The 27,227-nt window shown below is 43.4% G+C and overlaps 1 protein-coding gene across 1 annotated transcript in view; it reads left to right on the top strand.

The window, feature by feature from the left end:
* LOC126214893 (UDP-glucosyltransferase 2-like) overlaps positions 1-27,227 on the top strand; it is a 105,746-nt gene that overhangs the window by 64,042 nt on the left and 14,477 nt on the right. The window contains exon 4 of the mRNA XM_049941537.1: positions 14,364-14,586. Within this exon, the coding sequence (XP_049797494.1) occupies positions 14,364-14,586 (223 nt within the window). The remainder of the gene's footprint in view (positions 1-14,363; positions 14,587-27,227) is intronic.

Consider the following 27,227-nt stretch of genomic DNA (forward strand, 5'->3'; position numbering starts at 1 on the left):
AAGAATGGGTAGCTTTGAGGGATGAAGTAGTGAAGGCAGCTGAGGATCAAGTAGGTAAAAAGACGAGGTCTAATAGAAATCCTTGGATAACAGAAGAAATAATGAATTTAATTGATGAAAGGAGAAAATATAAAAATGCAGTAAATGAAGCAGGCAAAAAGGAATACATACGTCTCAAAACTGACATCGACAGGAACTGTAAAATGGCTAAGCAGGGATGGATAGAGGACAAATGTAAGGATGTAAAGGCTTAACTCACTAGGGGTAAGATAGATACTGCCTACAGGAAAATTAAAGAGACCTTTGGAGAAAAGAGAACCACTTGTATGAATATCAAGAGCTAAGATGGAAACCCAGTTCGAAGCAAAGAAGGAAAGCAGAAAGGTGGAAGGAGCATATAGAGGGTTTATACAAGGGCGATGTACTTGAGGACAGTATTATGGAAATGGAAGAAGCTGTAGATGAATATGAAATAGGAGGTACGACACTGCGTGAAGAGTTTGACAGAGCACTGAAAGACCTGAGTTGAAACAAGGCCCCGGGAGTAAACAACATTCCATTAGAACTACTGACAGCCTTGGCAGCGCCAGGTCTAATAAAACTCTACCATCTGGTGAGCAAGATGTATGAGACAGGCGAAATACCCTCAGACTTCAAGAAGAATATAATAATTCCAATCCCAAAGAAAGCAGGTGTTGACACATGTGAAAATTACCGAACTATCAGTTTAATAAGTCACAGCTGCAAAATACTAACGCGAATTCTTTAAAGACGAATGGAAAAACTAGTAGAAGCCGACCTAGGGGAACATCAGTTTGGATTCCGGAGAAATATCGGAACACGTGAGGCAACAATGACACTACGACTTATCTTAGAAGCTAGATTAAGGAAAGGCAAATCAACGTTTCTAGCATTTGTAGACTTAGAGAAAGCTTTTGACAATGTTAAATGGAATACTCTCTTTCAAATTCTGAAGGTGGCAGGGGTAAAACACAGGGAGCGAAAGGCTATTTACAATTTGTACAGAAACCAGATGGCAGTTATAAGAGTCGAGGGACATGAAAGGGAAGCAGCGGTTGGGAAGGGAGTGAGACAGGGTTGTAGCCTTTCCCCGATGTCATTCAGTCTGTATATTGAGCAAGCAGTGAAGGAAACAAAAGAAAAATTCGGAGTAGGAATTAAAATCCATGGAGAAGAGACATTGTAATTCTGTCAGAGACAGCAAAGGACTTGGAAGAGCAGTTGAACGGAATGGATAGTGTCTTGAATGGAGGATATAATATGAACATAAGCAAAAGCAAAACGAGGGTAATGGAATGTAGTCGATTTCAGTTTTGAGACGTTTGTTGTAGTCGAATTAAGTCGGGTGATGTTGAGGGAAATAGATTAGGAAATGAGACATTTAAAGTAGTAAAAGAGTTTTGCTATTTGGGGAGCAAAGTAACTGATGATGGTCGAAGTAGAGAGGATATAAAATGTAGACTGCCAATGGCAAGGCAAGCGTTTCTGAAGAAGAGAAATTTGTTAACATCGAGTATAGGTTTAAGTGTCAGGAAGTCGTTTCTGAAAGTATTTGTATGGAGTGTAGCCATGTATGGAATTGAAACATGGACGATAAATAGTTTGGATAAGAAGAGTATAGAAGCTTTCGAAATGTGGTCCTACAGAAGAATGCTGAAAATTAGATGGGTAGATCACGTAACTAATGAGGAAGTGTTGAATATGATTGGGGAAAAGAGAAGTTTGTGGCACAATTTGACTAGAAGAAGGGATCGGTTGGTAGCACATGTTCTGAGGCATCAAGGGATCACCAATTTATTATTGGAGGGCAGCGTGGAGGGTAAAAATCGTAGAGGGAGATCAAGAGATGCACTAAGCAGATTCAGAAGGATGTAGGTTGCAATAGGTACTGGGAGGTGAATAAGCTTGCACAGGATAGAGTAGCATGGAGAGCTGAATCAAACCAGTCTCAGGACTGAAGACCACAACAACAACAACAGCATACCCCTCAATTGCTGTTGATACTATCTCTTTGAAAACATTCCACAACTTTTCTACTCTTACATGATCAGATCGGAAGGAGTGAGGACTGTCTCTTAAAAAGGCGTTAAGAGCATTTTTATCAGATTTTTAAATAGATATGCTTCGCGTTTCTTTTTGATGGTTGTAGGTGTTACAGTGTCCAGCCTAGCAGCAACTGCCTTGTGGTCGCTAATCCCTGTATTCGTCACAATACTCACTATTTGTCCAAGATTATTTGTTGCTAAAAGGTCAAGAATGCTTTCGCAACTATTTACGCTTAGAGTGGGCTCATGAGCTAATTATTCAAAATAATTTACTGAGAAAGCATTCAGTACAATTTCGGACGATGTTTTACGCCTGCCGCCGGCTTTAAACGTCTAATTTTTCCAGCATATCGAGGGTAAATTGAAGTCACCACTGACTGTAATTGTATGAGCAGGGTACTTATTTGAAATGAGACTCAAGTTTTCTTTGATCTGTTCAGCATCTATAGCTTCTGAGTCGGGGATCGTTAAAACGATCCAGTTAATAGTGTAGTCCGATTGTAGAGTATAGCCTCTACCCATACTATTCTGCAGGAACTATCTACTTCAATTTCATTACAAGGTAAACTACCTCTGTCAGCAATAAATACTCCTCCACCAAATGTATTTAATCTATTCTTTCTGAACACTGTTAGGTCGTTCGGAAAAATTTCGGATGAACTTATTTCCGGCTTTAGCCAGCTTTCCGTGCCTATGAATATTTGAGCTTCAGTGCTTTCTATTAGGGCTTGGAGCTCTGGTTCTTTCCCATTACAGGTACGACAATTTACAGTTGCAATACCGACCGTTTCTACAACTACCTTACTGTGTTTTACCTGCCCCCTTTTAGACGGAGACCCTTTCTGTGGTTTCGTGAGAACCTCTAAGCTGTTAAGTGGGGCGTTCCCCAAGGGTCGGTGCTGGGGCCACTGCTCTTTCTTATTTATATAAATGATATGCCTTCTTGTATTACAGGTGATTCAAAAATATTTCTGTTTGCTGATGACACCAGCTTGATAGTTAAGGATCTTGTGTGTAATATTGCAACAGTATCAAATAATGTAGTTCATGAAATAAGTTCGTGGCTTGTGGAAAATAATTTGATGCTAAATCACAGTAAGACTCAGTTTTTACAGTTTCTAACTCACAATTCAACAAGAAACGATATTTTGATCAGACAGAATAAGCATATTATAAGCGAGACGGAACGGTTCAATTTCCTAGGCGTTCGGATGGATAGTAAGCTGTTGTGGACAGCCCATGTCCAGGATTTAGTTCAGAAACTAAATGCTGCTTTATTTACCATTAGAACAGTATCTGAAATAAGTGACACCTCAACACGAAAAGTAGTCTACTTCGCATATTTTCATACCCATATGTCACATGGTATTATTTTTTGGGGTAATTATTCTGATTCAAAAAGGGTATTTTGGGCTCAAAAACGGGCTGTTCGAGCTATATGTGGTGTAAGTTCGAGAACCTCTTGTCGATCCCTATTCAATAGTCTGGGAATTCTGACATTGCCCGCACAGTATATATTTTCTTTAATGTCGTTTGTTGTTAGCAATATTAGCCTATTCCCAAGAGTTAGCAGCTTTCACTCAGTTAATACTAGGCAGAAATCCAATCTGCATGTGGAATGCACTTCCTTGACTCTTGTGCAGAAAGGAGTGCAGTATTTTGCTGCATCCATTTTCAATAAGCTACCACAAGAACTCAAAAATCTTAGCAGTAGCCCAAACTCTTTTAAGTCTAAACTGAAGAGTTTCTTCATGGCTCACTCCTTCTATTCTGTCGAGGAGCTGCTGGAAGAGCTAAAAAATTAAGCAAATTCCAGTGTTACATTGTTGATTTTCTTTATTTAAACTTATGACTTGTCACCTGGATATGTTTTTTTTTTTTATATTTCATTTTATCTGTTTCTAATATCGTGTTATAATTTCATGTATTGACTCGTTCCATGACCATGGAGACTTCTTAATTTGGTCCCACGGAACAATAAATAAAACCACCCAGTCCCTTCCACACAGTCCCCGATACCCGTGTAGCCGATTACTGCACGAAAGGGTTCTGTGAGAATATTATGTAGTGTTCATCTGTAAAGATCCTGTAGGTGCCTCTTAAGGACTTTTAACTTTTTAATTGCACCATCGCAGTATGTACATTCCCTAATGAAACTCGTCATAAGTAATCCGTCGCAATTTGAGAAGAGCAATGATGTCCACACCTACCACACTAGAGGTAAAAATGACCTTCTTTACTGTCATTAAAGCTGTCAGTGCCTCAGACAGGGCTTCTATATACAGCAACGGAATTATTTTTATGATTTGCCCAATAACATAAAATGTATGACAGGGAGCAAAGCAGTTTTCAAATGTAAATTGAAATCGCGTTTCCTGGTCGACTTCTTCTCATCCGCGGAAGAATTTTTATTTAAAAATTGGTAACCTGTGAAAAATAATCTAGTTTTTAATCGTAACTGCATGAGCAGGACTAAAAATATGTTCATTAACATTAACACCGAACATATATATATATATATATATATATATATATATATCCTGTAAACCGAATCATTCCATGTTGTTGGTGTGGTCTTCAGTCCTGAGACTGGTTTGATGCAGTTCTTCATGCTACTCTATCCTGTGCAAGCTTCTTCATCTCCCAGTACCTACTGCAACCTACATCCTTCTGAATCTGCTTAGTGTATTCATCTCTTGGTCTCCCTCTACGATTTTTACCCTCCACGCTGCCCTCCAATACTAAATTGGTGATCCCTTGATGCCTCAGAACATGTCCTACCAACCGATCCCTTCTTCTGGTCAAGTTGTGCCACAAACTCCTCTTCTCCCCAATCCTATTCAATACTTCCTCATTAGTTATGTGATCTACCCATCTAATCTTCAGCATTCTATTCTCTTCTTGTCCAGACTATTTATCGTCCACGTTTCACTTCCATACATGGCTACACTCCATACAAATACTTTCAGAAATGACTTCCTGACACTTAAATCTATACCCGATGTTAACAAATTTCTCTTCTTCAGAAACGCTTTCCTTGCCATTGCCAGTTTACGTTTTATATCCTCTCTACCTCGACCATCATCAGTTATTTTGCTCCCCAAATAGCAAAACTCCTTTACTACTTTAAGTGTCTCATTTCCTAATCTAATTCCCTCAGCATCACCCGACTTAATTCGACTACATTCCATTATCCTCGTTCTGCTTTTGTTGATGTTCATCTTATACTCTCCTTTCAAGACACTGTCTATTCCGTTCAACTGCTCTTCCAAGTCCTTTGCTGTCTCTGACAGAATTACAATGTCATCGGCAAACCTCAAGTTTTTATTTCTTCTCGATGGATTTTAATTCCGAATGTTTCTTTTGTTTCCTTTACTGCTTGCTCAATACACAGATTGAATAACATCGGGGACAGACTGCAACCCTGTCTGACTCCCTTCCCAACCGCTGCTTCCCTTTCATGTCCCTCGACTCTTATAACTGCCATCTGGTTTCTGTACAAATTGTAAATAGCCTTTCGCTTCCTGTATTTTACCCCTGCCACCTTTAGAATTTGAAAGAGAGTATTCCAGTCAACATTGTCAAACGCTTTCTCTACGTCTACATATGCTAGAAACGTAGGTTTGCCTTTCCTTAATCTAGCTTCTAAAATAAGTCGTAGTGTCAGTATTGCCTCACGTGTTCTAACATTTTTATGGAATCCAAACTGATCTTCCCCGAGGTCGGCTTCTACCAGTTTTTCCATTAGTCTGTAAAGAATTCGCGTTAGTATTTTGCAGCTGTGACTTATTAAACTGATACTCATTCCATATCATTTACATAAGAGTCGTTCGAGTAAGTCACTAGAATGATATTTTCACTCTGCAGCGCAGTGTGCACTGATGATGAAACTTACTGGCAGATTAAAACTGTGTGCCGGACCGAGACTCGAACTCGGGAACGTGGCCGAGCGGTTCTAGGCGCTTCACTCTGTAACCGCGTGACCGTTACGGTCGCAGGTTCGAATCCTGCCTCGGGCATGTCTGTGTGTGATGTCCTTAGGTTAGTTTGGTTTAAGTAACTTCTAAGTTCTAGGGGGACTGATTAATTCAGCTGCTAAGCCTCATAGTGCTCAGAGCCATTTGAACCATTTTTGAACTCGGGAACTTTGGCTTTCGCCGGCAAATGCTCTACCGACTCACTACCCGTCCTCACAGCTTCAGTTCTTCCAGTACATTGTCTCCTACCTTATCTACTGAACGTTTCACTCGTTTCAAAGCATTTCTCGAAGGAAAAAAAACCATCAGGCTCCGTTTCCGCGTACTTAAGACATTTCTTTATGTATCAAGTCAAGAATTTAGGTTGTTTTCATTACACATTTATTTAGTAGTACCGTATCTACTCGGGGAATTAAACGCGTAAAGTACGGATCGCGCATATACGATCTTAGGCCTAATTTTTCGGGTAGACAAGTTTTGATTTTTAACGTTAATTTAACTGCATTACGTTACTATATTAATAGTATACACATATATTAGTGTTCACCATAAATTTAGTGGATTTTGTGATCTGTAGTTAATAGTTATTGCCAAGATAAATTTTGTAAAAAATATTGTAAACAACCATGAGCGAGAAGTGTTTGAGCTGCGGTAGGAAAGTCAGTTCTGGGGTTCTGTGCAGCTGTTGTGGTAGATGGTTACATTGGGGTGAATGTAGTGGCATGGGAATCGGGGAAGTAAATGGGTGTCTTCTATGGTATTTCAGATTATGTTCAAGGGATAGGAAAATAGCGGAACAATAAGGGAATATGAGAGCCCATCAGGCTGAACTGGATAGTGCTAGAGAGGAACTGATGAGATTAAGGGGAGAGGACGGTGAAGACAGGTGGTAGCAAGGAACAGGATCCACAGAAAGAGAACAGTATCTGACAGTTTCTTGATTGGCACACATAATAGATTTGCCTTGCTATCCCAATCAGCTAAGGAAAAGGCTCAAGTAGATGTAAGTGTAGTCAGCACGCAACGGACTTTCACTAGGAAACCAACTGTTGCAAAAAAAAAAAAGTAGATAGTAAGAGGAAAGTTCTGATGTTGGGTAGTAGCAATGCAAGTGGTGTGGGCCAGGTTTTGCAGGAAAAATTAGGTGACAGGTATCAGGTCACAAGTATTGTCAAGCCCAGTGCATGTCTTAGCCAAGTGATAGAGGATGTAGGATCATTGTGCAAAGGTTTTACAAAGCAGGATCATGTTGTGGTAGTGGGTGGAGTGGGAAACAGTGTTGATAGGGATCAGTGCTACAATATTGAGTGTGACCTGGTAAAAATAACATCTGCAACGAACTATACAAATATTGGCTTGGTTCCTGCTGTCTTGCAGTATGACCAGCCCCAATTGAACAGCTCTTTCAGGAGGGTCAATATGGAGCTAGATCAGCTGCTTCGGGCAGCTACTTTGTCAAGCATAGGTTTGGTTCCTGTTGATCGTATTGGTAGGTGGGGCTTCACAAGACATGGCCTGCGTCTCAATAGGAAAGGGAAGGGTAAACTGGCCGGGATGAGAGCAAAATCTTTAAGGGGGGAGGGGGGGCACTGAAACTCATGGGAGTACTTTTTTGGGCTAAGATCAGTATCCAATCATCCTACATTGATTGAAATTAAGCTTAATAAAAAGTTCAGACAGGCAGGTACTAGTGATGTGAAAATATCACAAGATTCTCGTAACTTTACAGTGAAAAATAATATTAGTATGTCAGAAGATTCGCCGGCCGCGGTGGTCTCGCGGTTCTAGGCGCGCAGTCCGGAACCGTGCGACCGCTACGGTCGCAGGTTCGAATCCTGCCTCGGGCATGGATGTGTGTGATGTCCTTCGGTTAGTTAGGTTTAAGTAGTTCTAAGTTCTAGGGGACTTATGACCACAGCAGTTGAGTCCCATAGTGCTCAGAGCCATTTGAACCATTTTTTTTTTTTGTCAGAAGATTCACATAAAAGTACAGTAAAAAATAATGTTAATACATTGCATCAGAAAATCAGGGGATTAAAAATGAAAGTAGATGAGCTTCTTGTTTACATTGAAGATTTACAGACTGAGTGTGGAATAGATGTACTGTGCCTGTCTGAACATCATATAGTCAGATAAGGAAATGGTAAATGTAGGTGGATATAACCTTTCACCACATGTAAGTAGAGACACTATGAAGAGAGGAGGAGTTGCCATACATGTTAAAATCAATCTTAGTATGAAAAATTGGGAAACTAAAAAATAATGCATAGAACAACAGAAGCATGAGCTTAAACTAAATAAAGCCACTTTTATAATTGTAGCTGTGTATAGGTCCCCATTGGGAAATTTTCAACTATTTTTGAAGAACTTCGATACTTTGTTGTGCTACCTGTCAGACAAAGGAAAGCAATTTATTGTTTGTGGGGATTTCAACGTAGATTTTCTGAAAGAGTCACGTAGAAAGCTTGACCTTGAAGTATTAGTTGGTTCTTTCAATTTGACATCAGTTATTGATTTTCCTACTCGGGTGGTACAGGAGTGCAACACACTGGTAGATAACGTTTTCACAGACCAAGATAAATTCAATCAAATAACAACTTTTCCTGTTAAGAATGGCCTGTTTGCTGACAATGCACCGCTAGTTACAGTTTATGATATAGATCCATACAGTAATGCAAAACAGTCCTCCAAAATAGTGCGTTCCATTAACGATTTAACACCTCAAAATTTTAGGAAAAGATTGCAACAGTTAGACTGGGGTAAGGTGTTCAGGGAATATGATGCTAATTTAAAATTTAACCTACACTCCTGGAAATGGAAAAAAGAACACATTGACACCGGTGTGTCAGACCCACCATACTTGCTCCGGACACTGCGAGAGGGCTGTACAAGCAATGATCACACGCACGGCACAGCGGACACACCAGGACCCGCGGTGTTGGCCGTCGAATGGCGCTAGCTGCGCAGCATTTGTGCACCGCCGCCGTCAGTGTCAGCCAGTTTGCCGTGGCATACGGAGCTCCATCGCAGCCTTTAACACTGGTAGCATGCCGCGACAGCGTGGACGTGAACCGTATGTGCAGTTGACGGACTTTGAGCGAGGGCGTATAGTGGGCATGCGGGAGGCCGGGTGGACGTACCGCCGAATTGCTCAACACGTGGGGCGTGAGGTCTCCACAGTACATCGATGTTGTCGCCAGTGGTCGGCGGAAGGTGCACGTTCCCGTCGACCTGGGACCGGACCGCAGCGACGCACGGATGCACGCCAAGACCGTAGGATCCTACGCAGTGCCGTAGGGGACCGCACCGCCACTTCCCAGCAAATTAGGGACACTGTTGCTCCTGGGGTATCGGCGAGGACCATTCGCAACCGTCTCCATGAAGCTGGGCTACGGTCCCGCACACCGTTAGGCCGTCTTCCGCTCACGCCCCAACATCGTGCAGCCCGCCTCCAGTGGTGTCGCGACAGGCGTGAATGGAGGGACGAATGGAGACGTGTCGTCTTCAGCGATGAGAGTCGCTTCTGCCTTGGTGCCAATGATGGTCGTATGCGTGTTTGGCGCCGTGCAGGTGAGCGCCACAATCAGGACTGCATACGACCGAGGCACACAGGGCCAACACCCGGCATCATGGTGTGGGGAGCGATCTCCTACACTGGCCGTACACCACTGGTGATCGTCGAGGGGACACTGAATAGTGCACGGTACATCCAAACCGTCATCGAACCCATCGTTCTACCATTCCTAGACCGGCAAGGGAACTTGCTGTTCCAACAGGACAATGCACGTCCGCATGTATCCCGTGCCACCCAACGTGCTCTAGAAGGTGTAAGTCAACTACCCTGGCCAGCAAGATCTCCGGATCTGTCCCCCATTGAGCATGTTTGGGACTAGATGAAGCGTCGTCTCACGCGGTCTGCACGTCCAGCACGAACGCTGGTCCAACTGAGGCGCCAGGTGGAAATGGCATGGCAAGCCGTTCCACAGGACTACATCCAGCATCTCTACGATCGTCTCCATGGGAGAATAGCAGCCTGCATTGCTACGAAAGGTGGATATACACTGTACTAGTGCCGACATTGTGCATGCTCTGTTGCCTGTGTCTATGTGCCTGTGGTTCTGTCAGTGTGATCATGTGATGTATCTGACCCCAGGAATGTGTCAATAAAGTTTCCCCTTCCTGGGACAATGAATTCACGGTGTTCTTATTTCAATTTCCAGGAGTATATATATATATATATATATATATATATATATATATATATATATATATATAATATAACTTGTTTATATTGCCAGTATTTCCTTCTGAAGAAGAGGTTTTTAAAGTCGTTGAAACTATGGTAAAGGGGTTTTAATAAACCTTCTATTTTATATCTGATTCGTTGTTTAGTATTTCTACCAGAAAATTTCGTCGTACAGTTGCTGCTTCAGTTATGCACAAAATTTTAAAAGTATCTCTCAGTTGAAATTGCGCCACTTTGATTAATGCTGTCTTCTAATGGATGAAGTACTACTCCTCCACCGCAAGCTACCGCTGCTAAAATTACAGCCTTGTTCGTTGATACTCCTACACTATCACTATTACACTCTGATACTCCTACTGCTCTGATCTGGTGCTGGCTACCGCTGTCCCTTTACATGCTTATTAACTTTTTCACTCATAACTCGTTGCACACGATTTTCATCATTATCTTTCTGATCTATTGAAATATTCCATCTGCACGTGACCATCTTAATCTCCGTCGAACTGTCAAGATTATGGCTGCAATCTTTCTGTCTCGAAGGTGCCTCGAACCGTCGTCTGCTTGGTGTTTTAACAAGTGGTACCCACGTGCTGGCATTGTGGAAGACACCTTCAGGTGTTAACTTGGTGCCTCCTGCGTCCACAGGCAGTATCTTTTATAAGTATGCTGTTCACACTTCTGTCGCTGGGGAGAACACAACTGCTTGCGTGCTAACAAGTTCTTCCGTCATCTGCTCCACTTTGAATTATAGCTAAAATATTCTTCGTTCATGGCATCTCCCCGAACAAGTATATTAATGTGCGTTACACAAAGTGCTGTTAATACAATTAAAATTTTACATAGCTTACTTATAATATCCGATAAGTATACATTATGGTCAGCCTTTTTTTTTTTTTCTCCACCATCCGTTTCTCTAAAAAGTCTTTCATATATCACTCTCCCATCGTCTCCATGTCCTGCTTACAAAGGCAAGTCTAGTGTTACCAGTCATCTCACTAGTCTTTTCCGAAATGGAACGACAATAGTTACTTCCTCCAGTTTCATGACATAATTTTTTAGACAAATATTTGCAACATTTGCATTTGGAACAAAACAAAAATCCAATATCAATTATAATTAAGCTTATATAAGTCACAGTCGGATATGATTGGACTCTTTCTTCTCGTTCCATTTCGAGTTACTCCATAACTGTAAACTTGTCAGTTTCTTCCCCTCTCTTACCATCTATTCTTAGGCCACCTAAGCCTGATGTGACTTGTTTGAAGGGCAATTATAATCGTACTTCTGGCGCATTAACTTTTGTTTGCAGGTCCTCAAAACAATCTGTATTCAGCTCTACATTGGATATTACATCTCTTGTAGGGTAATGTGTCTGGATTACTTTGACTGAGTACATATATGAGATCTACAGCCTTTAAAATTCTTCTGCAGTTCAATTATTCATATTTCATTTAACATAGCGAGATGAGTATGGGTTACACAGTATAATCATGTCTTCCCCCTTTGGAAATAGAACCATTCAGTGGCACTAAAGCGTGTCCATAAAGTCCTATCCAATAAATTATTTTCTTAATACAGTATTGCTAACATTTTGTCTTATAATAACCTACTTTTTTGGCAATACATCGAAATTAACACAAACATTTGCTTTCTAGATGATCTGTTAATAACTTTGCATATAAATTCTTAGTGCTATGTACATGTGAACAATCTTTCTTTGGCTCTACATATACGTCCTGTTCCTTGCCCATCGTCACTTTGCCTGGTCAAGGCAACATTATATATATATATATATGTATACTCCTGGAAATTGAAATAAGAACACCGTGAATTCATTGTCCCAGGAAGGGGAAACTTTATTGACACATTCCTGGGGTCAGATACATCACATGATCACACTGACAGAACCACAGGCACATAGACACAGGCAACAGAGCATGCACAATGTCGGCACTAGTACATTGTGTATCCACCTTTCGCTGCAATGCAGGCTGCTATTCTCCCATAGAGACGATCGTAGAGATGCTGGATGTAGTCCTGTGGAACGGCTTGCCATGCCATTTCCACCTGGCGCCTCAGTTGGACCAGCGTTCGTGCCGGACGTGCAGACCGCGTGAGACGACGCTTCATCCAGTCCCAAACATGCTCAATGGGGGACAGATCCGGAGATCTTGCTGGCCAGGGTAGTTGACTTACACCTTCTAGAGCACGTTGGGTGGCACGGGATACATGCGGACGTGCATTGTCCTGTTGGAACAGCAAGTTCCCTTGCCGGTCTAGGAATGGTAGAACGATGGGTTCGATGACGGTTTGGATGTACCGTGCACTATTCAGTGTCCCCTCGACGATCACCAGTGGTGTACGGCCAGTGTAGGAGATCGCTCCCCACACCATGATGCCGGGTGTTGGCCCTGTGTGCCTCGGTCGTATGCAGTCCTGATTGTGGCGCTCACCTGCACGGCGCCAAACACGCATACGACCATCATTGGCACCAAGGCAGAAGCGACTCTCATCGCTGAAGACGACACGTCTCCATTCGTCCCTCCATTCACGCCTGTCGCGACACCACTGGAGGCGGGCTGCACGATGTTGGGGCGTGAGCGGAAGACGGCCTAAAGGTGTGCGGGACCGTAGCCCAGCTTCATGGAAACGGTTGCGAATGGTCCTCGCCGATACCCCAGGAGCAACAGTGTCCCTAATTTGCTGGGAAGTGGCGGTGCTGTCCCCTACGGCACTGCGTAGGATCCTACGGTCTTGGCGTGCATCCGTGCGTCGCTGCGGTCCGGCCCCAGGTCGACGGGCACGTGCACCTTCCGCCGACCACTGGCGACAACATCGATGTACTGTGGAGACCTCACGCCCCACGTGTTGAGCAATTCGGCGGTACGTCCACCCGGCCTCCCGCATGCCCACTATACGCCCTCGCTCAAAGTCCGTCAACTGCACATACGGTTCACGTCCACGCTGTCGCGGCATGCTACCAGTGTTAAAGACTGCGATGGAGCTCCGTATGGCACGGCAAACTGGCTGACACTGACGGCGGCGGTGCACAAATGCTGCGCAGCTAGCGCCATTCGACGGCCAACACCGCGGTTCCTGGTGTGTCCGCTGTGCCGTGCGTGTGATCATTGCTTGTACAGCCCTCTCGCAGTGTCCGGAGCAAGTATGGTGGGTCTGACACACCGGTGTCAATGTGTTCTTTTTTCCATTTCCAGGATATATATATATATATATATATATATGTGTGTGTGTGTGTGTGTGTGTGTGTGTGTGTGTAGCTCCTTATTCTCAACTAACGCCAACGGCCTTGCCGCAGTGGTAACACCACCGGTTCCCGTCAGATTACCGGAGTTAAGCGCTGTCGGGCTGGGCTAGCACTTGGATGGGTGACCATCCGGTCTGCCGAGCGCTATTGGCAAGCGGGGTGCACTCAGCCCTTGTGAGGCAAACTGAGGAGCTACTTGATTGAGAAGTAGCGGCTCCGGTCTCTGAAACTGACATACGGCCGGGAGAGCGGTGTGCTGACCACTCGTATGCGCCTCCATATCCCCATAAAGTGACGCCTGTGGTCTGAGGATGACACGGCAGCCGGTCGGTACCGTTGGGCCTTCCAAGGCTTGTTTGGAAGGAGTTTAGTATTCTCAAGTAATGGAATATTAATTACGTAGGTTAACACATAATTCGTTACAAATGCTTCAAGTTCCAGTACTTTCAGTGGCATGTATGCATGTTTTTCCATAAGAGATATTGGAAATGTTACGGCTCTTAATTCAGTTTTGATTCGCCTTAGGTATTCAGCAACCTGTACTGTACTTACTATGTGTGGTGCAGTCACTCCTTTGTGAGAGTGAACTATTGCGTTCACTAATTGTTCGTATTCTACACTTAATTTGCTAAATAAGATTTGATCGTCACGAAAGCTTCAGACCCCGATCTATAGTTCTCAAAGAGTTTATGACAAATTTTTCCAATTTAGACATTTCGTTCATAAGCAATCGCTAATTTGTGGAGATCGAATCTACCGTTTGCATAACACAGAGGTGAGCTACTGAGGACAATCGCTACACGTTGCAGGACATCCAAAGCTTTCTGGACGGGGCAGAATCCGGCGCAGTGTACTTCAGTATGGGCACCAACGTGAAGAGCAGCGACTGGCCGGACGAGAAGCTGGCGGCCTTCCTGAAGGTGTTCTCCAGGCTGGAACAGCGCGTGCTCTGGAAGTGGGAGACCGACTCGCTGCCAGGCCAGCCCCCAAACGTCAAGATAGGCAAGTGGCTGCCACAGGCGGACATTCTCGGTGAGTGGCGCGTACACACTGCGACGGGAGTATCAGGTAGACTGGAATGAATTTCCACTGTGTAGCGAAGACTGTTGAAGCGTGAATTTACTTTCAAAATCTTTTCTTAAAGAATTTACTTTATTTACTAGCGCTTCGTCAAGAACATTAACACATTTAATCACACTAGGTGAGCATGGAAGCAGTTGCCAGGGAGTAACTGATGAAAATGAAATTACCTTTAACAAATGGGAATTTTATTCATAAAAGCCTTTTCAAAACAGATTTAAAATTAATAAGCAGAAAAGCACCCTCGAAATATCAAGTCACAATTTTATTTCGAGGCAGAAAGAACAATATTGACAGTAGGAGCCTTCGGGCTGAGAAGCTTGCCGCTCCCTTTCAACACGGCCGTAGTCACGACCGCTCACAACAACCTCTGAAAGACTACACTGGTGCAAATCTGCAACACACCAGATTACTTTAAACTAAAAATTTTAACAACTCACACAAACACATTAACTATGCACCCCGTAAGAGGGATGGCAATGGTACAAACACTCTCACTAGGAAATTATTTGCCACCGAAAGTGCAATTTGTTTTTAAAAAGGACTCTAACGGTGGAAGGGTGGCAACTTTACAAAAATATTTCAGGAATTCGGCCTTTACACCCTGGTTCCATAAATTCGTTAACCGAATCCGACAAACATGACAGAGGAAGCTGTTAACGTACGACAGACCGACAGACAGACAGACAGGCAAACACTACCTGCCTAACAAATGAGCACGAGAGACAAATGAGCAGGTTGGGGAAGAGAGACTGACCAAAAAAACAAGTAGAATTTAGCAAGTAACTGAAACAACATATCACGAATCACTTAACTACCGAGCGAGATGGCGCAGTGGTTAGCACACTGGACTCGCATTCGGGAGGACGACGGTTCAATCCCGTCTACAGCCATCCTGATTTAGGTTTTCCGTGATTTCCCTAAATCGTTTCACGCAAATGCCGGGATGGTTCCTTTGAAACGGCACGGCCGATTTCCTTCCCCATCCTTCTCTAATCCGAGCTTGTGCTCCGTCTCTAATGACCTCGTTGTCGACGGGACGTTAAAAAAAAACACTAACTAACTTAACTTCTAATAACTGCGATTTCTGGCGAAGACCTAGCGCAGCACGCCCAAAACGCTCTCCCGAATCGTCCGTTGCTAGCCGCTTCAACGGACGCAAGAAGGCGCGCCGATCTCCCGTCTCACGGCGTCGCAGCTCGCGCTGGCCAGACCGATGCCGTGGGTTGACTCGTGTTGGCCGCGAAGCCACTACCCCTCGCTATACGGCGCGGTCGACTGGACTGACGCGGCGACCTCACATGCGCCGACGCTCAAGGTGGACAAGTCATCTTGTGTCTCAGTGCGCGACCGACCAACCGATCGATCCAACCGCCAATGACCATTGCCCGAGCAACTCGAGCAGACTGGTGACCTAACATACGAGGGCAGTTCAATAAGTAATGCAACACATTTTTTTTCTCGGCCAATTTTGGTTGAAAAAACCGGAAATTTCTTGTGGAATATTTTCAAACATTCCCGCTTCGTCTCGTATAGTTTCATTGACTTCCGACAGGCGCGGTCGACTGGACTGACGCGGCGACCTCACATGCGCCGACGCTCAAGGTGGACAAGTCATCTTGTGTCTCAGTGCGCGACCGACCAACCGATCGATCCAACCGCCAATGACCATTGCCCGAGCAACTCGAGCAGACTGGTGACCTAACATACGAGGGCAGTTCAATAAGTAATGCAACACATTTTTTTTCTCGGCCAATTTTGGTTGAAAAAACCGGAAATTTCTTGTGGAATATTTTCAAACATTCCCGCTTCGTCTCGTATAGTTTCATTGACTTCCGACAGGTGGCAGCGCTGTACGGAGCTGTTAAAATGGCGTCTGTAACGGATGTGCGTTGCAAACAACGGGCAGTGATCGAGTTTCTTTTGGCGGAAAACCAGGGCATCTCAGATATTCATAGGCGCTTGCAGAATGTCTACGGTGATCTGGCAGTGGACAAAAGCACGGTGAGTCGTTGGGCAAAGCGTGTGTCATTATCGCCGCAAGGTCAAGCAAGACTGTCTGATCTCCCGCGTGCAGGCCGGCCGTGCACAGCTGTGACTCCTGCAATGGCGGAGCGTGCGAACACACTCGTTCGAGATGATCGACGGATCACCATCAAACAACTCAGTGCTCAACTTGACATCTCTGTTGGTAGTGCTGTCACAATTGTTCACCAGTTGGGATATTCAAAGGTTTGTTCCCGCTGGGTCCCTCGTTGTCTAACCGAACACCACAAAGAGCAAAGGAGAACCATCTGTGCGGAATTGCTTGCTCGTCATATGGCTGAGAGTGACAATTTCTTGTCAAAGATTGTTACAGGCGATGAAACATGGGTTCATCAGCCTGAAACAAAACGGCAATCAATGGAGTGGCGCCACACCCACTCCCCTACCAAGAAAAAGTTTAAAGCCATACCCTCAGCCGGTAAAGTCATGGTTACAGTCTTCTGGGACGCTGAAGGGGTTATTCTGTTCGATGTCCTTCCCCATGGTCAAACGATCAACTCTGAAGTGTATTGTGCTACTCTTCAGAAATTGAAGAAACGACTTCAGCGTGTTAGTAGGCACAAAAATCTGAACGAACTTCTCCTTCTTCATGACAACGCAAGACCTCACACAAGTCTTCGCACCCGAGAGGAGCTCACAAAACTTCAGTGGACTGTTCTTCCTCATGCACCCTACAGCCCCGATCTCGCACCGTCGGATTTCCATATGTTTGGCGCAATGAAGGACGCAATCCGTGGGAGGCACTACGCGGATGATGAAGAAGTTATTGATGCAGTACGACGTTGGCTCCGACATCGACCAGTGGAATGGTACCGTGCAGGCATACAGGCCCTCATTTCAAGGTGGCGTAAGGCCGTAGCATTGAATGGAGATTACGTTGAAAAATAGTGTTGTGTAGCTAAAAGATTGGGGAATAACCTGGTGTATTTCAATGCTGAATAAAACAAGCCCTGTTTCAGAAAAAAAATGTGTTGCATTACTTATTGAACTGCCCTCGTATACTAGCACTCCCGACGACAGACACTGACTGCCCCACACTGACCCGGCTGACCAACTGACTAGACTCCTCCAGACTGCACCGACTCAGACCGACCGACTGGCGAGCTCATAGCGCCCCTTAAATGCACGTGAACAGGCAACATTCCCCCTTTCCCACCAGAGGGAGACACCAAAGCTGCGATTGCCACAGTGGCGCCACCGCCAGAAGGGCGACTGCTTCAGACTACGCGCTGAGGCGCGCCCTTCAAAACAGCAATTTTACCACGGCTCACCTGTGATGATTTGAAACTCCGTGGCGGGATGGGACTCGAGCGTGGAACGGGACCTGCGTTTTGATGGTGACCTCTCTACAGGTTGATCCGGCGAGGCGCGACCCGCGACCCGCCCTCACAGCTTTGTTTTCAACAGCACCTCCCTCCTACTGTCTGAACTCACACACCGTTTCAGTTTGCCAGGAAGTTTCAGCCTAGGGCGCTCTCCACTACAGAGAACTAATTCATTCTAAAAACAATGCCCTGAGTTCTACACTGAAGCTCCAAAGAAACTGGTACAGGCATGGGTTTTCTAGTCAGATGTAAACAGGCAAAATACTGCGGCTCCGCCGGCAACGCCTGTACGAGACAACAAGTGTCCGGCGCAGTTGTTAAATTCGGTCACTTCTGCCACAATGCATGTTATCGAGATTCAAGTGGGTTTGAACGTGGTGTTATGGTCGGCGCACGAAAGATGGGACACAGCATCTCAGAGGTAGCGATCAAGTGGGGATTTTCCCGAACGACCATTTCACGAGTGTACCGTGAATATCAGGAATCCGGTAAAACATCCAGTCTCTGACATCGCTGCGGCCGGAAAAAGATCCTGCAAGAATGGGACCAACGACGACTGAAGAGAGTCGTTCAACGTGACAGAAGGGCAAGGTTTCGCAAGGTGCTGCAGATATCAATGCTGGGCCATCAACAAGTGTCAGCGTGCGAACCATTCAATGAAACATCATTGATATGGGCTTTCGGAGCCGAAGGCCCACTCGTGTACCCCTGATGACTGAAGACAGCATCATGAATCCATGCGTCATGCATGGTGGAGGCTCTGTAATGTTGTGGGGCGTGTGCAGTTGGACTGATATGGGAATCCTGATAGGCCTAGATACTACTCTGACAGGTTACATATACGTGAACATTCTGTCTGAGCATCTGCATCCATTCATGTCCAATGTGCATTCCGACGGTCTAGGGCAATTCCAGCAGGACAATGCAACGCCCCACATGTCAAGAATTGCTACAGAATGGCTCCAGGAACACTGTTCTGAGTTTAAACACTTCCATTGGCCGCCAACCTCCCCAGACATGAACATTATTGAGCATACCTAGGTTCTTTGCAATGAGCTGTTCAAAGGAGATCTCCACACCCTCGTACTCTAGCGGATTTATGGACAGCCCTGCAGGATTCATGGTGTCAGTTCCCTCCAGCACTACTTCAGACATTAGTCGAGTCCATGTCACGTCGTGTTGCGGCACTTCTGCATGCTCTTGGGGGCCCGCACGATATTAAGCAGATGTACCAGTTTCTTTGCCTGTTCAGTATAGAAATAAACCATACAACTAAAGCGGGACTTTCAATCTCTACTATAATGCGCAGTTGCGGATGTTTCTCCAGAAGGATTGTTAACGTCTCTAATTGATGCAGATGACAGAATTATTCTGAATAATATTTTTTCATAGAAGTATCTCAACTGAACGTATAGTGGTCCTACGATATCCAGTCAAATGCAGAGAGGTGAGAGAATGGTAGCAGAATCCCCAAGCTAAATAGTCTTCAAAGATACGCGAAATTAAAACCATTTCGTGATCACGGCACACGAAATATGCACCATCTAAAAATAGCTCAGAGTTCCCCATGATTATTAACAAATTAACATACCTGAGATAACGAACAGAAAGTCATGCTCTGCCTATTCCCAATAATTATGTAATCAGAAAAGTTACAATTACCTATACGACCAAGTCACGCACATTACCACACCCAGGTCTACCTTCTACCAGAACGAACATCAAAGCATCCTTCAAAAGTCCAGGATCGTAGCGGCCAGTGACCGCTCTGAATCTATCACTCATTCAAAAATGCGTAGTCCTATAATGGCTGTTCTCTTCCCGGAACTACCGAATACCACGAATGCCACACACAGATCTGCCTTCTTCCGCAATTAGACAAAAAATGTATGCAATCATTTTGTTCAGCATACCATGAGAAACAATGTTCTGTCCCTTTTTATTCCAGGAGAGTTCCTCCACTCCCTGTTTCTCCATTGGCCTAAGACCATCCCCATCAAAAATACATAGTGCTTAAGTTCTACAAACATGATCTGACTCAGCTTGACCACTTCCCACACTAACCTAATATATTACAACAATTTTTAAATATAGGAATATTATAAACATTCAGTCACATTCACACCACTTACAATAACAATGAATAAAGGTTTATTCACAAATAACTAAGCCAGTAATCTTGTGAAAGTGCGCTCATCTTAAACTTCAACAAATTGTCGTTAAATATTGTTTAAACAATTATTTACGTCTGCTTGATAGAGGTGTCTTTTGGTTCTCTTTCCAGTGCTGGTGTTGACTAAAACATGTGATTGCCCACTTCTTAAATCACTGTGATTTTGTATTAGGCATCGTAATCAATAGTGAAATATCTAGCAAAAATAGTAAGATAACATTAAATAAATACACAAGTATGACAATATATGAAGAACTTATGCTGCATTCATTTTCTGTGTTATTGTAGAGGATTTGATGTTCTGAATAATATTTGAATCATGAAAAAGATGCCTTGAATAAATAAATAATTTAGTCACAGATACATAGCTTTCTGGAATGGTAGCTATAGTGCAAAGCTATCATCTGAGATATCCCAGAATGAAATTTTCACTCTGCAGCGGAGTGTGCACTGATATGAAACTTTCTGGATGATTAAAACTGTGTGCCGGACCAAGACTCGAACTCGGGACCACTGCCTTTCGCGGGAAAGAGCTATACCAAGATGGTAGAGCAGTTTCCCGCGAAAGGGAAAGGTCCGAGTTCGAGTATCGGTCCGAAACACAGTTTTATCTGCCAGAAAGTTTCATATCTGAGATATCGTTTGGTGAAATTGCATGAGGCATTTAAAAGGTGTTAATTTAGAGGTTCATTGTGTAAATATTTACTCACTCTCAAATATTAACCTTCGTAGTTTTAAAGATATTGAAAATATTGTTGTCATTGGATGCGCCTCATTTTTTTGAGGTAGGAGATGTGTTCAGATTTGCTCTATTGTTTGACTGTGATTTACTGTCGAATTTCTAAGAGTTGTAACTTCACCACCTTTCAGGTTGTCTCACAGTCCGCCATTGCTGGTGCATTCTGCATCCTGCTAAGTGAGCGACCACTGTCCAGCTAACCCCTTATGGGATTTTCCCCATTCCATTTATGGCAACAATTTTCGTCTTCACACCGCCAATACCAGTTGTTCGGGCGTCAGTCACAGTTCTTTGAATACTGTAGTATTCAATAGTATTCAAAGAACTGTGACTGACGCCCGAACAGCAGGGACTTACAGGCACTGACAATAGAAAATAGTGCATTGAGAATGGCTAACTACTAGCCGAAATCTGGATTTGCTTAATAAAATCTACAAAGAAGGGCTTATTGCTGCACTTTATAATTTTTAAAGTCACTTAACAGTCGATGAGTGCACCAACTTTCCGAATCGAAGGTAACCAGATGGTAATTTAATGTCGTTCTTTAAATTAATCGAGGGTGTAAAGCTTACACAGAAGTAGTCAACAAACACAACGACATGTTATTCATTTCAAACTTGTAGCTATGGGAATAGGGAGAGCACAACTATAATTCTAACTCATTGTGTCACTAAATGCTGATGTCAGACTTGCCTTTAGGCATTGACCTAAAATGGCTGTGTGCCGAAAAAAGACCAGTAACGTGATAAAACACTTTTCAGCTCACTTCGTCTATGACTACTCCTCTCCTTGTCGATTACGTATTTTTTCATCATTACTATAATTTGGTAATCTGTCCATGGAGTTCATTAGGCACGATGGATAGAGGTGTTACTATTACTGAATTATAGCAACGAAACTGTCTCACGAGATTTGAATAAACCTACGTTCGTGAACGTTTTATCCTTGGACGACATTCCCTACTTGCGAGTTAATATTCAGTATTCGTCCGACACGCGAGCGATCACACCTGTAGACTCCAATGTTACTACTGTGACTGTGACGCACTCAAAAACAAAAAGCCGTAAAACCGATTGTACAACAAATAGATAGCTTAACCGCGTGTTATTTCATATCACTGAGGTTGAATTTCTTCTCGTATCCATCCATATTCAGTAACAATGACTCCACACACTAAACCAGTAATTAGGACTTCTTTCCGATTCTTGTTTGGGGTTTGGGTTGTTTGGGGGAAGAGACCAAACTACGAGGTCATCGGTCTCATCGAATTAGGGAAGGACGGGGAATGAAGTCGGCCGTGCCCTTTCAAAGGAACCATCCCGGCATTTGCCTGGAGCGATTTAGGGAAATCACGGAAAACCTAAATCAGGATGGCCGGACGCGGGACCGATTCTTGTCCAATACGAGAAAATTACCTCGTCTAACGGGAAGTTGAACCCTAATCTTCCTTCATTCTCTACACTCTGCCCTTTGAGGCCAGTTGAGGAGGTACTTGACTAAGAAGTAGCGGCTCCGTTCACGAAAACTGACAACGGCCGGGAGAGTGGTGTGCTGATCACGCGCGTCTCCAAATCCCGGAGGCTGAGGAAGTCACGGCGGTCAATAGGTTCCGTTAGACCTTCGAAGGCCTGTTCGGAGGAAGTTTTATGGGACCATCACGAATTGCGGTGACTAAGGTGCGATTATCGTCTTAGAATAAATGTGTCATTCCTGTTCGTCTCATTGCATATTTCTTTTAGTTAGCTTCTGTAACGTAGTGTCGTAGATCTTTCAACGAATAGTACACGTTTCATCGAGATACGTGACTTGGCAGTGACATCTTGCGAAAATTACTTGCGCCCTTAAGTTTTTTAGACCAGAGTTCTTGCTTTGAAGTTGTCCCTCTCACAGAACACCAACTGCGATGGGAAATTTGCAGATCTCCTTTTCCAGTAATTAGCACGCAAATTCATTTAAAAGATTTACTGAATGTTGCAGTTTTTGTCTCTGGTCATAATACAGTCAGCAATGATTACTTAAAATTATACTTCTAACTGGAACCAAAGTGACGAACCAAAACTCGTTAATGTTAATGCAGATCACAGTTTAACAACACTGTATCGTCAATAAATATCCCGCTAAATTAACACACTTCAAATGAGACTGCGAAACCACTGACTTGGATGTCACGACACCTCTAGTCGACGGAAGTCCCTCGTCAGCCGCAGGGGAGTCTGTGTCTTTTTCTTTTGACAAATCAGAAGCAAGGAATTGCTGCGCTATCACGTAAGGTTATGCTACAATCACCCACTGAGACGTGGAGGCGCCGTCTCCGTGTGAATAGTCGTTTCTCAGCTTGCGACGCGATAAGCTACACAACAGCAGTGCTTGGGAGATATTCCGCAACATAACGACTCGCCGCGGGCCAATTAGGCGTAACTTTTACAACTGATTAGAGTGGTTTATGTTCATTACAGTGCTCCGAAGGCGACATATAGCGGATAGGCAAAATAATGTGAACACCTGCACTTACTTGGGAATCGTTCACTAACAAGGGGTTTGACCCCCATTTGCCCGTAATATAGCTGCTATTCTTCTTGGAATACTGGCATATAATAACTGCATGGTGGTTCAGTGAAATGTTATGTCACTATTGGACCAGAACCTCTTCTAGCTCCTGTAGTGACGAGGGAGGCGGATATCTGCTCCGGAGTCTGCGCTGCAAAACCGCCCACAAGGGTCTGATAACGTTCAAGTCTTAGGACTGTGTTGGCCAGGGAAGACGCTGCAGTTCAGCTGCACGCTCCTTATACCACGATTTTATCGTCCTGGCAGTGTGAATGGGTGCATTCTCGGCCTGTTTTATGGCTTCATTGTTGGGGAACAACATTTGAATCATGGGGTGGACCTGATCACCTAAAATGTTCACATAATCGTTGGCTTTACCATGGAGTTTGACAATGATGATGGGACCAGCGGAATACCATCATATCCTTGCCCACACCGTCACACTTCCACCTCCGTGCTTAACCGTTGGAATCAAGCAATCCTGATTGTAGGCTTCTTTTGGCGTTCTCCAGGTAGAACCAGAAAGGAACAGGAGCAAATAGCACTAAGGGTAGATGACACATTAGTAACTGATGGGCATAGTGTGGCAAATCTATTTAACAAGTACTTTATATCCGTTACTGATAGAATGGGACTTTCAGGATCAGTAAATAATGCCCTTGAATATCTGAAACTAGCCTTCATAAATAGCTTCAAGTACATGAATATATCACTCACTTCACCAAAAGAAATAACTTCCATAATAAAATCTTTAAAAACAAAGCATTCTAGTGGGTACGATGAAATATCAACAAAGTTAATTAAGGCATGTTCTTGTGAGATTAGTACAATTCTAAGTTACTTGTGTAACCAGTCAATTATAACTGGGACATTTCCTGACTGGCTAAAATATGCAGATGTTAAGCCTCTATTCAGGAAAGGGGATAAAGAGATACCATCAAACTACAGACCGATTTCACTTTTGCCAGCATTCTCAAAAATTTTAGAAAAAGTAATGTACAGGCAGCTGCTCAACCATCTGACAACAAGTAACATATTATCAAGAACACTGTTTGGATTTCTGAAGGGTTCTATTATCGAGAAGGCTATTTACACCTATAGTGAAAATGTACTTAATTCATTAAATAACAGATTACAAGCAGCAGGTATTTTCTGTGATTTGTCAAAGGCATTTGATTGTGTGAACCACAACATCCTTTTAAGTAAATTAGAATTCTATGGTGTCTCGGGCAGTGCTGCAAAATGGTTCAAGTCATACCTCACTAACAGGAAACAAAGGGTGTCAGTGCAAGGGACTAGTAAATTATCAGTCATCATCACAATGGGAAGAAATTACATGTGGTGTCCCACAAGGATCCATCTTAGGTCCATTGCTTTTTCTTGTGTACATTAATGATCTCTCATCAGTTACACTGCCAGAAGCAGAGTTCGTTTTGTTTGCAGATGACACAAGTATTGCAATAAATAGTATGTAAAGTGTAGTTCTAGAAAGATCTGCTAATGACATTTTCATGGATATTAATAAATGGTTTAAAGCCAACTCACTGACATAAACTTCGATAAGACTCACTATATGCAATTCAGAACCTGTAAGAGGTTTCCACCCAGCATATGCATAAAATACGAAGAAGAGCAGATAGAAGAGGTTGACAGTCTTAAATTCCTGGGATTACAACTTGATAATAAATTCAGTTGGGAAGAGCACACCACAGAACTGCAGAAACGCCTTAACAAATCTGTATTTGCAATTCGAATGTTAGCAGACATAGACGACATAAAAATGAAAAAGCTTGCGTACTTTGCCTACTTCCATTCCATAATGTCATATGGTATAATATTTTGGGGTAACTCTTCAAGTCAAACAAAAGTTTTCAGAGTCCAACAGCGTGTAATACATATTATTTGTGGAGTAAATTCACGGACTCATGTAGAAACCTCTTCAAAGAACTGGGTGTACTAACCACTGCCTCTCAGTATATTTACTCCTTAATGAAATTTGTCCTAAATAATATATCTCTTTTTCCAACAAACAGCTCAGTTCATGCATACAATACCAGGAACAAAAATGATCTGCACAAGGACTTAAAAGCACTTACTTTAGTTCAAAATGGGGTCCACTACTCAGGAACACTCATCTTCAATAATTTGCCAGTAAACATAAAAAATGTAGTTACAAATAAAGATCAGTTTAAAAGGAGCCTGAAAGACTTACTAGTGGCCAACTCCTTCTACTCCATTGACGAATTTTTAGTAGAAACAAATGATGTATTGTATATATTCATACTATTAGTATTGTTATTTCAGCTTTAAAAAAAAAATTGACATGTTCCACATCCACGAGGATCTCCTCAGCACGGATCTATGGAACGAAAACTAATCTAATCTAATCAAATCTAAAGACGGTGAGGGGTGTGCCGCTGGTGGGCATCCCCGTCTTCCTGGATCAGTGTAGGAAATAACGAAATCGTTGACTCCTCGGATCGTATGACGTGTTTCCACTTATCATCCGCCCAGAATTTATGCTCCTGACACCATGTTTTACGATTCTTTGGGGTGGTTGTCGTCAGTAACGGTTTCGGTATAGCAGCTCGTCCACGAATATTCGCTTTATGAAGTTCTCTGTGGACAGTGTCGATAGGTACGGGATCTCGAAGGTGACTATTGGGCTCTGCAATCAGTTTAGCCGCCGTACTTTTGTGTTGCTCTGACACAATTCGTGTTAGCATATGATGGTCTCTGTCATTCAGTACTGATTTGCGCCCACTATTACGTTTACACGATGATATAATAATGACGTGTGACGAGGGCCTCCCGTCGGGTAGACCGCTTGCCTGGTGCAAGTCTTTCGATTTGACGCCACTTCGGCGACTTGCGCGTCGATGGGGATGAAATGATGATGATTAGGACAACACAACACCCAGTCCCTGAGCGGAGAAAATCTCCGACCCAGCCGGGAATCGAACCCGGGCCCTTAGGATTGACAGTCTGTCGCGCTGACCACTTTTTTTTTTTTTTTTTACAGTTAAGGTCATCAGATTTAAACCAGAAAAATTCATCGGTTTTGAGGTTTCACAGAACAGAAAGGAATTACTAAAGCCGGTGCCATAAATTGTCTACAGTTAAATGCTGTTGCAAAAATTTAGAAGAGAGGAACTATATTAATCAACATGTTCACTTCATAAACAACCTCCTGGCATGTTAGACCTATATGACGAACAAAGCTCAAACTCGTATCGTTGACAGTCGGTTTGAATCTTTTCAGAAACTATTTTACAGTGAAACACCTTGGCATTTGCAAAGCAGACATCCATGATATTAACATAATTCGAAATTGTACGAAGATGTATGTGTAAAGGCATTCTTCAGATTTCGTATAAGGAATTTTTACTAGCAGTTTGAAACTCCATTAATTAAAATGGAAAATAAAAGGTTGTGTTTAGCGGCTTTCACCGATGTTGGAACTGCCACCTCATATAGCACTAGCCCCACAATACGTAAGGGAACTACTTTTTTTTTTTTTTTTTTTTTTTTTTTTTTAAAGTGTAGTAGTTCACTGACTGTAGGAAGATACAAGACGAACTAGACAAAATTTCCAATTGGTGTGATGAATGGCAGCTAGCCCTGAAAAATGAAATGTCGTGTGGCTAGGGCCTCCCGTCGGGTAGACCGTTCGCCTGGTGCAGGTCTTTCGAGATGACGCCACTTCGGCGACCTGCGTGTCGATGGGGATGAAATGATGATGATTAGGACAACACAACACCCA

Source organism: Schistocerca nitens, chromosome 12, assembly GCF_023898315.1.
Source record: "Schistocerca nitens isolate TAMUIC-IGC-003100 chromosome 12, iqSchNite1.1, whole genome shotgun sequence".
Lineage (NCBI taxonomy): Eukaryota > Metazoa > Arthropoda > Insecta > Orthoptera > Acrididae > Schistocerca > Schistocerca nitens.